Source organism: Bos mutus, chromosome X (genome assembly GCF_027580195.1).
Source record: "Bos mutus isolate GX-2022 chromosome X, NWIPB_WYAK_1.1, whole genome shotgun sequence".
Classification (NCBI taxonomy): domain Eukaryota; kingdom Metazoa; phylum Chordata; class Mammalia; order Artiodactyla; family Bovidae; genus Bos; species Bos mutus.
In genome coordinates, this window is record NC_091646.1 from 28298278 (window position 1) to 28313859 (window position 15582).

The following is a 15582-nucleotide window of genomic DNA, read 5'->3' on the forward strand; positions in this document are numbered from 1 at the left end:
AACTCATTTCTGACACTACACGTAGACAGCATCAGGTTCCATAGGTCCAAGGTTCAATCCCATAAGACTGTCCCTGGTCCCACCCCTTCAGATGGTTGTCACAACCCCAGACTCTCACCTGTGCTTCTGAGTGACAGGCCACAGATGGGAGCTTCCAACTACCACACCCCTTGGGTTTCACAGGCCAGTTGCAAGTGCTGTTACTTATACTTCTGATCCACTGGCTATAAATCAGAGATCCCCTGCTTGGGTTCGATTCATTTGCTAGAGAGGCTCACAGAACTCTGAGAAACATCCTGTGTACTAGATCACTGGTTTATTATAAAATGATGTAACCCAGAAACAGCCAGATGGAAGAGGTGCAAAGGGCAAGGTATGAAGAACAGGTTAAGCACTTCCATGCCCAATCTGAAGGCGCCATGCTCCCCAAATCTCCATGTGTTTAACCAACCTGGAAACTCTCCAAACCCTGTCCTTCATTGGGCTTCCCTGGTGGCTCAGCAGTAAAGAATCTGCTTGCAATGCAGGAGACCTGGGTTCAATCCCTGGGCAGGGAAGATCCAGGGGAAGATCCCCTGGAGGAGAGCATGGCACTCCGGTATCCTTGCCTGGAGAATTCCCATGGACTGAGGAGCCTGGTGGGCTACAGTTCATAGTGTCACAAAGAGTCAGATATGACTGAAGTGACGTAGCACACGCGCACTAACAGAAGCTCCATTAGATAAGCACAACTGATTAAATCACTGGCCAATAACTGATTCAGCCTCCAGCCTCTCTCTCCTCCTGGAGGTTGGTGGCAGGGGTGGTACTGAAAATTCCACCCCCTGCCCTGGCAACCAGCCCCTAACCTTAGGTTACCTAAGGGCTTTCCCAAAAATCACCTTTTAACATACAAAAGCCACCTTTCTCACTCTTATCATAGGAAATTCCAAGGGTTTTAGGAGCAGCTCTGCACCAGGAATGGGGTTGAAGACTAAATACATGTTTCTTATCATAAATTATATTATTGCGTGAGTGCATGCTAAGTCACTTCAGTCATGTCCGACTCCTTGCAACCCCATAGACTGTAGCCCACCAGACTTCTCTGTCCATGGGATTCTTCAGGCAATACTGGAGTGGGCTGCCATTTCCTTGTCTAGGGGATCTTCCTGACTCAGGGATTGAACCCAAGTCTCACATCTACCTGCATTGGCAGGTGGGTTCTTTACCACTTGCGCCATCTGGAAAGCCCCATAAATCACAGCATTACATATAGTAATCCCATGTTTAACTTTTGAGGAAGTGGCATACTATTTTCCAAAGTGACTACCATTTTACATTCCTACCAGCAGAACACGAGGGTTCCAATTTCTGTATATCCTCATCAATGCTTGTTATGATCTGACTTTTTGATTATAGTTACCTTCGTGGATGTGAAGTGGTATCTCATTCTGGATTTGATTTCTCAAACAGCTAATGATATTGAGCATATTTTCCTGTGCTTGTTGGCAATTTTCATATCTCAGAGAAGTGTCTATTCAAGTGTTTGCCATTTTTTATATCAGGCTGTTTATATTTTTGTTGTTGAATTGTAGGAGTTCTCTATATATTCTGGATACTAGGCTTCCCTGGTGGCTCAGGGGTAAAGAATCTACCTGCAATGCAGGAGCTACAGGAGGCGCAGGTTTGATCCCTTGGTCAGGAAGATTCCCATGGAGAAGAGCATGGCAACCCACTCCAGTATTCTTGCCTGGAGAATCCCATGGACAGAGGAGCCTGTTGGGCTACAGTCCATGGGATCGCAAAGAGTCTGACACAACTAAAGTGACTTAGCACGCACAGACCCTTATGAGATATATGGTTGCAAATATTTTCTTCTACTTTGTGCGTTGTTTTTTTTCTTTTTGGTAGTTTCCTTTCAGGCCCCAAAGTTTTTAATTTTGATGAAGTTCGATTTATCTATTTCTTCTTTTGTGCCTTGTGCTTTTGAGGTCAAACCTATGATTCCATTGCCAATGGATACCTATTTATTGAGCACCTTCCATCTACCAGGAACTAGGGACAATGTGGTAATAAGACAGACTTGGTTCCTGCCCTCGTGGGATTTAAGTCTAGTGGGGCAGAAGAGGGGCTTCCCAGGTGGCTCAGTAGTAAAGTATCTGCCTGCCAATGCAGGAGACGCAGGTTCAATCCCTGGGTTGGGAAGATCCCCTGGTGAAGGGAATGGCAACCCACTCCAATATTCTTGCCTGGAAAACTTCATGGACAGTGGTACCTGGCAGGCTGCAGCCCTCGGGGTCACAAAGAGTTTGACACAACTGAGCAACTGAGCATGTACATACACATGGAGCAGGGGAGATATCAATCTAATAACTGCATAGATAACTTCTCAAGTGTGATAAGGATTAGCAAAGGTGCAGTTCTAACATAGCCTGAGGGTCAGAGAAGACTTCCCCAAAGAGGTGACATTTAAACTGACATTTGAAGGGTGAGTAAGAGTAGACCAGGTAAAAGGGGGCAAGGAATAGAGGGAGAGTGTTTCTAAAAAGGGAATAGCATATAGGAATCCCAGAGTTCAGGAGAACACAGCTCTTTTGAGGAACAGTGAGGCCTATGTGGCTGGAGCAGAGTGGGGGTGGGTTGAGTGGGGAAAGAATGAAATGTCTTAGGGAGAGAATGTAAAGGGAAGAGAACTTTGCAAGACTTTAGCCTGGTAAGTGCCAGCAACTGAAGCCATAGGAAGTCATGGAATACTAGAGAGGAGAGTTTCAAGGAGGAAATAATTCACACTGGTCAGTGCTGTCAAGAAATGATGGGCTTCTCAGGTGACTCAGTGGTAAAGAATCCACCTGGCAATGCAGGATATGCAAGTTTGATCCCTGGGTCTGGAAGATCCCCTGGAGAAGGAAATGGCAACCCACTCCAGGATTCTTGCCTGGGAAATCCTATGGACACAGAAGCCTGGTGGGCTACAGTCCATGGGGTCGCAAAGAGTTGGATACAACTGAGCAACTGAGCACAAACACACACATGCGTGCTTGCCAAGAAGTAAACAAAGGTGAGGACTTCTATTTGGCAGCTGGGCCCTGATAGCTCAGTTGGTAAAGAATCCGCCCGCAGAGCAGGAGGAGACCCTGGTTCGGGAAGATCCCCTGGAGAAGGGAAAGGCTACCCACTCCAGTATTCTAGCCTGGAGAATTCACAGTCCATGGGATCGCAAAGAGTAGGACACGACTGAGTGACTTTCACTTCACTTCAGGTCGTTCTGGGAGACCTTTGTGGCGGAGGCAGAAGCCAGAATGCAGAGGAGTGATTAAGAGGTGAGGAAATGGAGGGACTTCCCTGCTGGTCCAGCGGTTAAGAATCTGCCTTGCAGTGGGTGGGATTCCTGGTCAGGGAACTAAGATCCCACATGCCGTAGAGCAACTAAGCCCATACACAGTAACTACTGAGCCCATGTGCTCTGGAGCCTGCAGCTGTAAGGCAGCAAAAAAAAAAAAAAAAAAAGAGAGAGAGAGAAAGAGAGAGAGGTAAGGAAATGGAGATGTGAAGGGAACATACCTTCCTTTGAAAAAGTTTGGCTGGGAAGTGTTTGTCACCCAAAAAGCCTGGCTCCTAGTAGGTGGTCAACAAGTGTTTATTGCACTAAACTAAACTGAGGGCGCTCTCCAAGATACAGAAGAGGGACAACTGATGGAATTAGGCTGTGGGAGGAGGCAGGCTTGAGAGCATGCATTACATCTTGAAAGGAGACAGGCATGCTCCTTCCCTTCATTAAAATGAACGGAAAGAGCGAAGATGGAGGATGGGTGTGGAATGCAGGCTATGTTGGCTGGGATAGGAGGGGGCATTTCTGTAGATAACAGGGTCAGGAGATGAGCAACTTGTATGCTTTTATTCTCTTCAGAGGATTTCAGGTTTAGCTGTAAGTCCAGTTTATGACTTTATCTGGAAATAATAGCTAACCTGTTTAATAGTTGGTGGGCAATTACTTAGTTGCTGCTTTGACTTCTATGGGCTGAGAACAAGGTAAGTCAGCTTGTTTTGATTGTATCTAAAGTAAAAATGGGTAGGTGGTGAACAACATCAGCAGAGGAACCAATACCTCCTTTGAGGAGCAGCCACTCATGTAGTACAAAAGGAAAATAATCTGCAATCATGGACACATTTTGCTGGTGGGACAATGCAGGTCACCACTAGAGCCTGCTGAGTACCTTTCAATTTTTCCAAATGAGAATTTGTTAGTAAATTCTTCTTTTTTCCTTTTTAAAAAATATTTATTGATTGATATGGCTGCATCTGGTCTTAGTGGCACCATGTGGGATCTTAGTTCCCCAACCAAGGACTGAATCTGTGTTCCCTGCACTGGAAGGCATATTCTTAACCACTGGACCACCAAGGAAGTCTCCTAATAAATTCTTTAATAAATTTGTTAATTAATACATTTACTGTTATTTCTTATTTCCTATGTGTCCTGCGGATTGCTAGGTGTTGTGCATTGTGTTTTCTCGAATCATCGCAACATCCCTGCAAGGGAGCTTGTATTGGTCCCATGTTACTGCCGAGGAAACTGCAGCTCAGAGAGGTAAGTGATTCGCTCAAGGTCACTAATGAGTAGCAGGTTGGAAGCCAGGTTAGGCTGAGTGCTTTTGGCAATTTTGCTCCAGGGGCCGCTGTGCGCCCTCCACTGGTCTAAAATGGATGCACGCGGTGGGGAGGCGAGGTCCAACCCAGATTCACCTCACTAGCTCCTCACTTGTCAGTTTTACATCTGGGGCTCTGAGGTGAGCTTCATTTGAGCAAAGGCTGCATGTGTGCTAAGTCTCTTCAGTTGTGTCCGACTCTTAGGGACCACACGGACTGTAACCCGCCAGGCTCCTCTGTCCATGGGCTTCTCCAGGCAAGAATACTAGAGTGGGTTGCCATTTCCTTCTCCAGGGGATCTTCCCCACCCCAGGATTGAACCTATGCCTCCTGCATCTCTTGCATCAGCAGGTGGGTTCTTTACCACTAGTGCCACCTGGGAAGCCTTGAGCCAAGGCTATGGAGAAGAAAAAACAAAAAACAAAGTCTGAAGGCCTTCCACAGGGGTCTCTGAACTTCTCAGCAGATGCCTGGCTTTCCTTGAAGTGTTTCTCCTGAAAGACACTGCTTGAATGATGCGTTTTCCCCCACTTGTCTCTCCTGACACATCTATCCTCCACGGGACTCTAAGAGTGATTTTTCTAAAATCCCATCCTGTTACTCCCCTGCTTAGAAACCTATGGCTCCCAGCTACCTCGAGGTTAAAATACCTTGTTCCTCTTTCAGCATGACCTTGAAGACCCTTCGTGACCTGGACCCCCGTCTACTTCTTCTCCAGAGTTGCTGTTAATTACTCCCCAGCTCCCACCTTACTGCCAAACTGGCTGACTTACATCTCCTGGTACTTGTTCTGTGCACTGATACATACTCCAGTGGCCCTGCCAGGAGGCTGCTCCCCTGTCTCCACTGACATACTCCCGCTCACCCCTCCAGCCTCAGATCAGGCATGATCTTCCTCCCCAAAGCCTTTTGGCCTGGGTTAGGCCCCATCCTCTGTGCAGGATCCCTTCCTCCAACCCTGATGCTTACCTGGTTACAGCCCTGCTTCGGTCTCCTTTTCTTGTCCATCTGTCCCGCTCGAATGCAGATTTGCATCATCTGCTTAACTCTGCTTTGCTCCCCTGGAAAGAAGTTTCTCAGGGAACTTGTTCTTTCTCTTGGGGTGAGCATACCAGAAATGCCAATGGCTTGATGTGAGGCATGCGGAGTTTTCAGCATGGGAGTTTGTCCCCTGCAGCCAAACCTCAATTTTACATGGAGGAGGTAGGCTAAGCAACATCACATGATGAAAAAAATTTGTGGGAAGAATAGCTGACGATAGGAAAAAACTCTAGAAAGCTGCTTTCAAATCTTCCAGCTGACTTGGTTTTCATTCTGGACAGAATAGGGCAGATGCTTGTCTTAGGTCTCTGAATCTGCTTATAGTTAAGATTCTGAGGTTCAGACTTTTCCTATGAAGAACGGACTACTGTTAGAAGTGTCCTTTGGATGTGGGACAAAGTTACATGCCAATCTTCTTTCTAAGCCCTGTGGCAGGAAGGGAAGGCCTTCACCCTGCCAGCCTTCACCAAGCCCAACCCACCTTGGGAGAGGCTGTGAAGCAGAAACCACCATCCTGCATCAGTTAGCCAATTTGCATCTAGAAAATGGGCATGGGGGTGGAGGAGGGTTATACCAGGTGCCCATGCCAAATGCCACAAGCCAGGAGATGCTTGCCCTTCCACTGCAGACATCAAAGAAGTTCCTTTACATTTTTTCTTTTTCTTTGGCTGTGGCGCACAGCTTGTAAAATCTTAATACCCCGACCAAGGATCAAACCCAGGACCCTGCAGTGAAAGCACTGAGTTCTAATCACTGGACCACCAGGGAAGTCCCAAAGAAGTTCATTTAAAAGATGAAAAATTAACGCATATATATGGAATCTAGAAATGAGCCTACTTGCAGGGCAGCAGTGGAGACAGACATGGAGAACAGACTTGTGGACATGGAGGGGGAAGGAGAGGGTGGGAAGAACTGAAAGAGTAGTGTGTGAAATAGATAGCCAGTGGGGATTTGCTGTTTGACTCAGGAAGCTCAAACTGGTGCTCTGTGACAACCTAGAGGAGTGAGATGGAGAGGAAGGTTCAAGAGGGAGGGGACATATGTATACCTATGGCTGATTCACGTTGATGTATGGCAGAGACCGTCACAATATTGTAAAGTAATTATCCTACAATCAAAAATAAATATTTTTTTTAAAAAGAAATGCTACATTCAGAAGAACTATACATAAAAGGTCTTAATGACCCAGATAACCACTATGGTGTGATCACTCACCTAGAGTTAGACATCCTGGAGTGTGAAGTCAAGTGGGTCTTAGGAAGCATTATTTGTGTGTGTGTGTGTGTGTGTGTGTAATAAAGTTTTATTAAAGTATAAAGGAGATAGAGAAAGCTTCTGACATAGGCATCAGAAGGGGGTAGAAAGAGTACCCACTTGCTAGTGTTAACAATGAAGTTATATAATCCAAAGAATATCTGGAGGTTGTAAAGACCTCATCAGACCTACAGGAAGTATTATTTTGAACAAAGCTAATGAAGGTGACAGAATTCCATCAGAGCTATTTAAAATCCTAAAAGATGATGCTGTGAAAGTGCTGCAACTCAATATGCCAGCAAAATTGGAAAACTCAGCAATGGCCACAGGACTAGAAAAAGTCAGTTTTCATTCCAATCCCAAAGAAAGGCAATGTGAAAGAATGTTCAAACTACAGTACAATTGTGCTCATATCACATGCTAGCAAGGTGATGGCTCAAAATGCTCCAAGCTAGGCTTCAACAGCATGTGAACTGAGAACTTCCAGATGTACAAGCTGAATTTAGAAAAGGTGGAGGAATCAGAGATCAAATTGCCAACATCTGTCGGATCATAGAAAAAGCAAGGGAATTCCCCAAAAACTCCTGCTTCATTGATTATGCTAAAGTCTTTGACTGTGTGGATCACAACAAACTGTGGAAAATTCTTAAAGAGATGAGAATACCAGACCACCTTACCTGTCTCCTGAAAAATCTGTATGCAGGACAAGAAGCAACAGTTAGAACCCAACATGGAACAACGGACTGGTTCCAAATTGGGAAAGGAGTACGTCAAGCTTGTATATTGTCATCCTGCTTATTTAACTTACATGCAGAGTACATCATGTGAAATGTCAGGCTGGATGAATTCCAAGCTGGAATCAAGATTGCTGACAGACATACCAGCAACCTCAGATATGCAGATGATCCCACTCTAACGGCAGAGAGTGAAGAGGAACTATAGAGCCTCTGGATGAGGGTGAAAAAGGTGAAAAAGCTGGCTTAAAACTCACATTCAAAACCCAAGATGATGGCATCTGGTCCCATCGCTTCATGGCAAATAGATGGGCAAAAAGTGGAAAGTGACAGAATTTATTTTCTTGTGCTCCAAAATCACTGCGTATGGTGACTACAGCCACAAAATTAAAAGACACTTGCTCCTTTGCTGACAAAAGTTCGTATAGTCAAAGCTATGGTTTTTCCAGTAGTCATGTATGAATGTGAGAGTTGGACCATAAAGAAGGCTGAGCACGGAAGAATTGATGCTTTCAAATTGTGGTGCTGGAGAAAACTTGAGAGTCCCTTAGATAGCAAGGAGATCAAACCAGTCAATCCTAAAGGAAATCAACCTTGAATATTCATTGGAAGTAATTCATTGGAAGGACTGATGTTGAAGCTGAAACTCCAATACTTTGCCCACCTGATGGAAGAGTCAACTCACTGGAAAAGACCCTGATGCTGGGAAGGATTGAAGGCAGGAAGAGAAGGGAGTGACAGGGATGAGATGATTGGATGGTATCACCAAGTCAACAGACAGGTGTTTTAGCAATCTCTGGGAGATAGTGAAGGGCAGAGAAGCCTAGTGTTCTGCAATCCATGGGGTTGCAAAGAGTTGGACACAACCTAGTGATTGAACAACAGCAACGTTGTGTAAATGTTTAAGGTATAGTTACTAGAGACATGGGGCAGACTGAGAATAAATAGGAAGGATTTGGATCATTTCATGGATAAGAGTCTAATGGGTTATTAAGGGCAGGTGGGAACGTTTGGAGCTGAGAAGAGGCAAACAGGCCTGCCAAGCAGAGATGGAAACCTGGAGGGATGCACTCAGGGTGGTGTCTCTGGGCTGTGTGGGGTGGTGACTCAGTTCCTCCCTGGCCTTCAAGGACTGGGATGGGAGGGCTAAGGACATAGCAGTCCATTGCAAGGGCCACCCAAGCCTCCAGGGATACAGTGCTATTTCAAAAATCTGCTCTTCTCAGAAACAGCATGGATTTCCAGCCACCCACTACTTCTCCGTCCATTCAGCTCCAATCAAGCAACCCTCCTGTATTCTACTCAATTTACAGTATTTCTAAATGGGAGCAATTTTCCAAACTACAACTTATATATTAAATAAAATTAAAAGAAATCCACAATGCTGATGATTAAAGCCCTCTCTTGGAGACAAGTGCCAAGGGGTGTGTCTCATTGGAGGGCAGAAGTCAAGGTAAATTACATGACTCACCAGGAAATATTAGAAAAAAAATATTTGGAAGCTTTTTCCTTTTACTTCCCCTCTGCTTCCTTCATGGAGAAGGAAATGGCAACCCACTCCAGTATTCTGGCCTAGAGGATTCCATGGACTGGAAGCCTGGCAGGCTATAGTCCACAGGGTTGCAAAGAGTTGGACAGGACTGAGCAACACACACACACACACACACACACACACACACACACCTCCCTGCAGACAGCTCTGAGCAACACACACACACACACACACACCTCCCTGCAGACAGCTCTGAGCAACACACACACACACACACACACACACACACACCTCCCTGCAGACAGCTCTGCAGCACACACACACACACACACACACACACACACACCTCCCTGCAGACAGCTCTGAGCAACACACACACACACACACACACACACACCTCCCTGCAGACAGCTCCTCTGGACTGAGACTCACAGGAGGCCAGACCTAGATGCCAAAGAGTCTGGGAGACAGGTAAACAGTGTGTCTCTACTCAGAGCCAAGGTGAAAGTAGCTCCTTTGGTGTACAGCTTGGCCACTTTCTCTGAGAGTGAGGTCCAGAGTCTGTTCTGGATCGCTAGCTCACGGCCACGGGTTGGTGACCTCCTCCCTGCAAACACAGGGAGCTTCTCCCTTGGTGGTTAATGGAAAAAAAAAAAAAAAAGTCACTCAAATGACAGCTTTGTCCTGTGAAAGGAAAGCATTCCGTTTTAATATGCTAAAGAAGTCATTGGGGATACATTAGAAAGGGTCCCCTACCGGTAAGCCCTGCTTGTCTCCGGGAGCAGGTTGACAAGGGCTGGTTCATCCCCCAAAATAACTTGTTAATAGCTAAGTCGGCCTGCAGTTAGACTTCCTCTGGATCACTGGTTTACAGTCTTATCTCATTCTTCTAGCAAATGTTTCCGAATAAACCCAGAGCTTCTGCCTGCCAAGAAATGGCTACTGGAAGCATAACTTTCCTTGTCCCAAGCTTCTGCACCGAACTCCTAAATCCTGTAGTTTGGGGACTTGGCACAAGGACCGCTTGGTGCCTGGTTCCAGCGTCTCTTGGCCGGTGTAGTAGGAGACCTGCGACAGGTGCCTGAGACCCACACCAAGGGGGTCTACTCCTGGCAGGCCCAGCGCCCATGGCTGCGGCTCGAGCTGAGTCCCGGGCACTTCCCTTTGGAGGGGGCGGCAGGTCGCGGGACCACCCGGGACAGAGGCCTCGCCGCAGCGTCGGGGTCCCTCCACGCTCTCCAGTCTCCGTCGCCTTCAACGGTCCTGGAAGAAGGGGAACATATGGCGGAGGAGGCCTTGAATTTGCGCCACCCGGTTGCCCACGGAGTCTTTCGCCTTGGCTGGCGCCGCCGCCGCTCTGGCCGTCTTCTCCACGACCTGCGCGCCCACTGCGCTCGGGGCGCGTCTCAGCGTCCACGCGGCGGCGTTGCTGCTGTTGTTGTTGGCATTGTTAGGGTCCCCGTCTCGGCCGCCTGCCCTCTCCCAGTCCTCGGCCCCCGACAGCTCCCGCAGGCTCCAGGGCGCGTCGGGCCTCAGGTAGTGACAGGGCCGGTGGCCGCTGTGGTCACGGCGCGTGGGGTCAGCCCCCAAGGCGCCCACCAGCACCTTGATGACCATCTCGTGGCCCTGCAGGGCCGCCAGGTGGAGGGGCGTGAGGCCGCCGCTACCCGGGGCGCTCACGTCGAGCCGCAGCCCCTGGCGCTGGGCGAAGTCGTGCACTAGGATGAGTTCCTCGTGGCGCCCGTGCTTGGCCAGCCAGTGCAGCACCGAGTAGCCCGTGATCGGGTCGCCCCGCAGCAGCAGCCCCGGCTCGGCTTCCAGCAGCTCCTGCAGCGCCTCAAAGCGGCCTTCGGCGGCCGCCAGTATCCACGCGTGCTCCCGGGGCTCCAGGCACAGCCTGCTACCGCCCGGTCCGTTCGGCCCGCCCGGGGACTGCTCCTCCAGGCGCTCCTCCGACAACCACCCGGCGGGAGCCGCCCCCTGCAGCCCCAGCAGCTCCAGCCGCGCTCCCCGCCGGCGCGCCGACCCTGTTCCCGAGGGCATCAGCCCGCCAAGTAAAGGGGGCTCCCTGGAGGCGGTGGCGTTGCCCCGGTACCTGCTCAGGTTGCCGGCGTCCACTCTCGAGGGGCGGGGCTGCGGGGCGCTCCTCGGGCTCAGCTTGGTCTGTGCGAAGGAGGCCTTGGGGGCCGGCTTGGCGGCCCCTCGGGGCTCGGCCATAGTCCGGCCGCCACGGCGGTCCCAATGTCTAGCGTCGGCTGCCCTTCCCGGGCCCCACCGAGAGGAACTGGCGCTGGCTTTGGGGAAGGAAGCGGCTTGAGCAATTGAGCTCGGAGGGAGGGAGCGAAGGAAGGGAGGAGAGGGAGGGAGAGCGCCAGCGATCCGAGGGAGGGCCCGGGCGTTGCGGGGGTGGGGGCGACGCGGAGGGGTGGGAGCTCCGGCCCGGCCCCCAGGACGAGCCCCTCTCCAGAGCCAGGGGTGCAGCCGCCACCTCGGTCCCCCCAGGTTTCGGGCGTCCCCGCCCCAAACGGCCAGGTGAGCTGGCGGCCACGCCTCCCGCCCGGCTAGGGCAACCGTGGGGCGGGCGCGGGGGCGGGCTGCGAGCGGGCTCCGAGAGCCGCCCGGAGCCGCCCGGAGCCGCCCGGTTGCCCCAAACGCCGGGTTCTCTGCATCCCCACAGCTACCGGGGTGAAGAGGATCCAGGGAACCCCCTCGCCGGCGAACTGAGCTCGGCTTCCAGCCAAGGCCTCCGGGAGCGTGATCCTTAAGGTTCGCTCCCCGCCCCTTCCTTCGTCCTTCCCTCTTATCTCCTCAGAAGTCTCCGTACACTTTGTCCTTGAGCCGCCTTTGTCCCGTGCCTCGCATTTCGGGGAGGTGGCCTGGCTGCCCCATGTGACTAGGGTTCCCTCGCACTCCCCTTTTGTGCCTTGACCCCTTCCCGCAGTTGCCCCGGATTCCTGCAGAGAAACTCGAGAAAGGGTCCAGGCGGGAGCCCTTTCAGGGAACTGAGGACTATTCCCCTGCTTAGGGCTTCCCTGATGGCTCAGTGGTACAGAATCCGCCTGCTTATGTAGGAGACATGAGAGACGTGGGTTGGATCCCTGGGTCGGGAAGATCCCCTGGAAGAGGGCATGACAACCCCCTCCAGTATTCTTGCCTGGGAAGTCCCATGGACAGGGGAGCCTGGTGGGCTACAGTCCATGGAGTCACAAAAGAGTTGGACAGGACTTAGCGACTAAACAACAGTATTATCCTGCTTCCCCTCCCGGGGCTCCCTACCCAGCTCTCTGCCCTCATCTCCTCTAACCTTTCCTGACTAGACTTGAAGAAGTAAGTGAATCAGTCATTGGCCCGGAACGCCTTACCCTCTTCAGAGATGTATCCTGCTCTCTTCTAGAAGGACCTGCTGATTTCTGGGAATTCATTGTTTTAGGGCTTTTAAAAGAGGAGGCTGTTTTACCTTTTCACTCCTAACATTAGCCTCCTCTTTGTTCTTTTCTTCTCTCAATAAATGGTAGTTCTTGCATCTCCCACACCCTCCCCCAGGTTAGGAAGTTCGGTCAATGAGCAGTGGGGAGCCATAGAAGGTTCTTGAGCCATAGAGGGACACAGCTATGATTAAGGTAGGTTTAAGGAAGTTGATTAGGGGTTTCCCTCATGGCTCAGTTGCTAAAGAATCTGCCTGCAACACAGGAGACCTGAGTTCGATTCCTGGGTTGGGAAGATCCCCTGAAGAAGGAAATGGCAACCCACTCCAGTGTTCTTGCCTGGAGAATTCCATGGACAGAAGAGCCTGGCAGGGTACAGTCCATGGGGTCGCAAGAGTCGGACATGACTTAATAACTACACCACCACCACCAAGGAAGATGATTATGGGAGATGCAGAAAGCCAGGAGACAGTTCCAATAGTCTAGGCCAAAGGGAGGCTAAGCCAGGCCCCTCTACTGGGTCTCACAGTGATGGCAGGTACCAGAGGCTTTTCCACTTTAACCCTCAAATATTTGAGACCAGTCCTAAATATCTGGAGCTTCCCTTCATGACAGCCTATGCATTTATAGTCCATTTTTTGAACATTTTTTTCATGTGCCACTCTGCCAAATGCTTTATATGTGTTATTCTATTAACCTTCCCAAGGATCTCAAGAGCTAAGTATTGTTACTATCCTCCCTTTGCACAGAGTTTAGGCCGCTTGCCCAAGGTCACCCAGAAGGAAGTAGAAGAGCAGGTCTGGGTGATACCATAGCCTTTGTTCTGGCACAGAGGACCTGGCAGTCAAACCAAGCTTACCAACTGCAAATCACTCACACAAGTCCCAAATTCCAGCCAAATGAGTGCACTTGTCCTAACCTGAGCATATCTTGAATTCACCCTCCTCTACCCAAAATGTCCTCCCTTATAGCTTCTATTTGGTGAAGTTCTTCCCCCTGCCCTTCAAGGTTGGTCTCAGTTGCCACCTTCTCCAATGAGCCTCCTCTGATTGCCCCTGCCGGGAGTGATCCTTCTCAGTCCCCCAGCCACCTATTTGGATTACTCCTTTGGCAGCCAGAACAGACTGCCCTGAGTTGTATTTCTCTTCCTTAACTCTAATATGCCAATCAAACTAAATTCTTTGATGACTCTGTTGTGCTGCCCTTGTGTACCTAGTAGGTGAGTGAGAAATACTTTAACCACCTTTTGTTTTGGCAGCCTGGGGAAATGTAATTGTGTGTATATATGTGGCTGGGGTGAGGGTGGGACCGTTACACGCGTGTTGGGGGAGGTGTCTGCCCGCAGAACCTGGAGTGGGGGGAACCCACTCCCACATCTCTGCCCCAGACTGAATCTGCAGGACACCTAAAGCAACTCATAGACTTGGTCAGTTCGTGAAAGAGAAGCAAAAGGTGAACAAGTGGTTGCTTCAGTAAGCTGACTAACCAAAGCCACCTCGTGACCTTTGCTGATTCCTCAGAGACCAGGCCCAGAGTGGGCCCCAAGCCTTCAGGCTTTCATTTTCAAAATGAACCCTGACTGACAAGCAGCTACTTCCGTTGCTCTGGAAACTTCCCTCCACAACCTCAAATCTGTAAACACCAAACCACACACACTTCCAGAATATGCAAACAGCTGCAACAATATTTTTTTTTAATCAAAATGCCAGCATGGAGAATGCAGGATGGAAGAATGCTTGGACTATTAATTTTCCTTACCACTAAGCAGGTAGTTCCCTTCCCTATCAGCAGTAACATTATCTGTGGTTCCAGTTCAACGACTGCAAAGGCACAGACCCAGGATGCACGTGCCGTTGCTTAACTGTTGCCAGAGACCAAAGCCAGGGTGCCGCCCTAGCAGCTCTTTACTTAGTAAGTGCTTTGTATAGGTCACCAATTGCATACACGATTCAGCAGAACCACAGCGCCCATCTCTGTTTCAGTAGACAGGGTCTGTGGACAAAGAATGTGCTTGTCATTCCAGTAAAGAAATGCCATCAAGCCATTGGCCACTGCAGCCAATGACCCCCTGCATCCCTCCACCCTGTGTGCTCTGACTGAAACTCAGGATGGAGAAAAAGAGGATACTGGCCCTAGAGAGTTTAGATGCTTATATAAGGAATACTTTCAATAAGCCCAGGCTCTTACATTTTGCCATACACAGGAAAGGGCTAAAATCACTAGTTTGAGATATCTATTTTGGGGGGGATTAGCAGTAATCTTTGATATTCAAACACATGATTTTACTTTTTCTTCAAGAACTCCATATATCCTGGCTCCTCCTTTACCTCTTTGAAACAGTTCCTCAGCGCTCTCTGAGAGGCCGTCTCCCAGGCTATAGTCCTCAGTAAGTCCACCGAATAAGACAGAACTCGCAACTTCTAGGTTGTGTGTTTTTCTTCAGTCAACAGGTCTCTGGAGTGGGGCAAAGAGAGCAGAAAGCAGAAGAGACAGTACAGACCCTCCTAAGCCAAAAATGCCCATCCCCTGAGGCAGCTACCCCCCCTCCAAGGGAATAGGGCAAAACCCTTAAAGCCTTTGGAAATGGCCTCTTGAAAAGTTGGATGTAGGGTGAAGGTTTGGATTTTGAATGGTGGTGGTGGTTGTTGTTTTAGTCTCTAAGTTGTGTCTGACTCTTTGAGACCCCATGGACTACCCCACCAGGCTCCTCTGTCCAGTGTGTCTGTGGGTTTGTTTATTTGTCCTGGAATATTCAAACTATAAAAACTGTTAATGTTTCCTTGGTCAGGGTTTTCATTTTCCAGATAAGGTTTAGCTGTCAGAGAGGATGGAAGGAGGCAGAGAAACTTTAAGCTGAAGTGTTGAAAATCAACCTTGATGAGGAGTAAAGCTCAGAAATCTTATTGGAGGCTGGTAGGAAATCATAATTGATTTGTAAAAATTTAATTTGCATGCAGGAGAAGGTGTGCAAATTCACCCCAGGAGAAGTCAAGAGCACGTGTATCTGGCTCAC

The 15582-nt window shown here is 49.3% G+C and overlaps 2 protein-coding genes across 2 annotated transcripts in view; one reads left to right on the forward strand and one right to left on the reverse strand.

Moving 5' to 3' along the window:
* Nucleotides 1–3167: 3167 nt before the first annotated feature.
* SEPTIN6 (septin 6) overlaps nt 3168–15582 on the forward strand; it is a 161630-nt gene continuing 149215 nt past the window's right edge. The window contains exons 1-2 of the mRNA XM_070366409.1: nt 3168–3299; nt 4468–4564. Of these exons, the coding sequence (XP_070222510.1) occupies nt 4532–4564 (33 nt within the window). The 5' untranslated portion in view covers nt 3168–3299; nt 4468–4531. The remainder of the gene's footprint in view (nt 3300–4467; nt 4565–15582) is intronic.
* Nucleotides 10195–13734, reverse strand: SOWAHD (sosondowah ankyrin repeat domain family member D). Its single transcript, XM_070365438.1, has one exon. The coding sequence runs from the start codon at nt 11359–11361 to the stop codon at nt 10399–10401; it is 963 nt and encodes a 320-aa protein (XP_070221539.1). The 5' UTR covers nt 11362–13734; the 3' UTR covers nt 10195–10398.

Coding starts and splice junctions, on each gene's coding strand:
- SOWAHD (XM_070365438.1), bottom strand. CDS start 11,361: ATGGCCGAGCCCCGAGGGGCCGCCAAGCCGGCCCCCAAGGCCTCCTTC.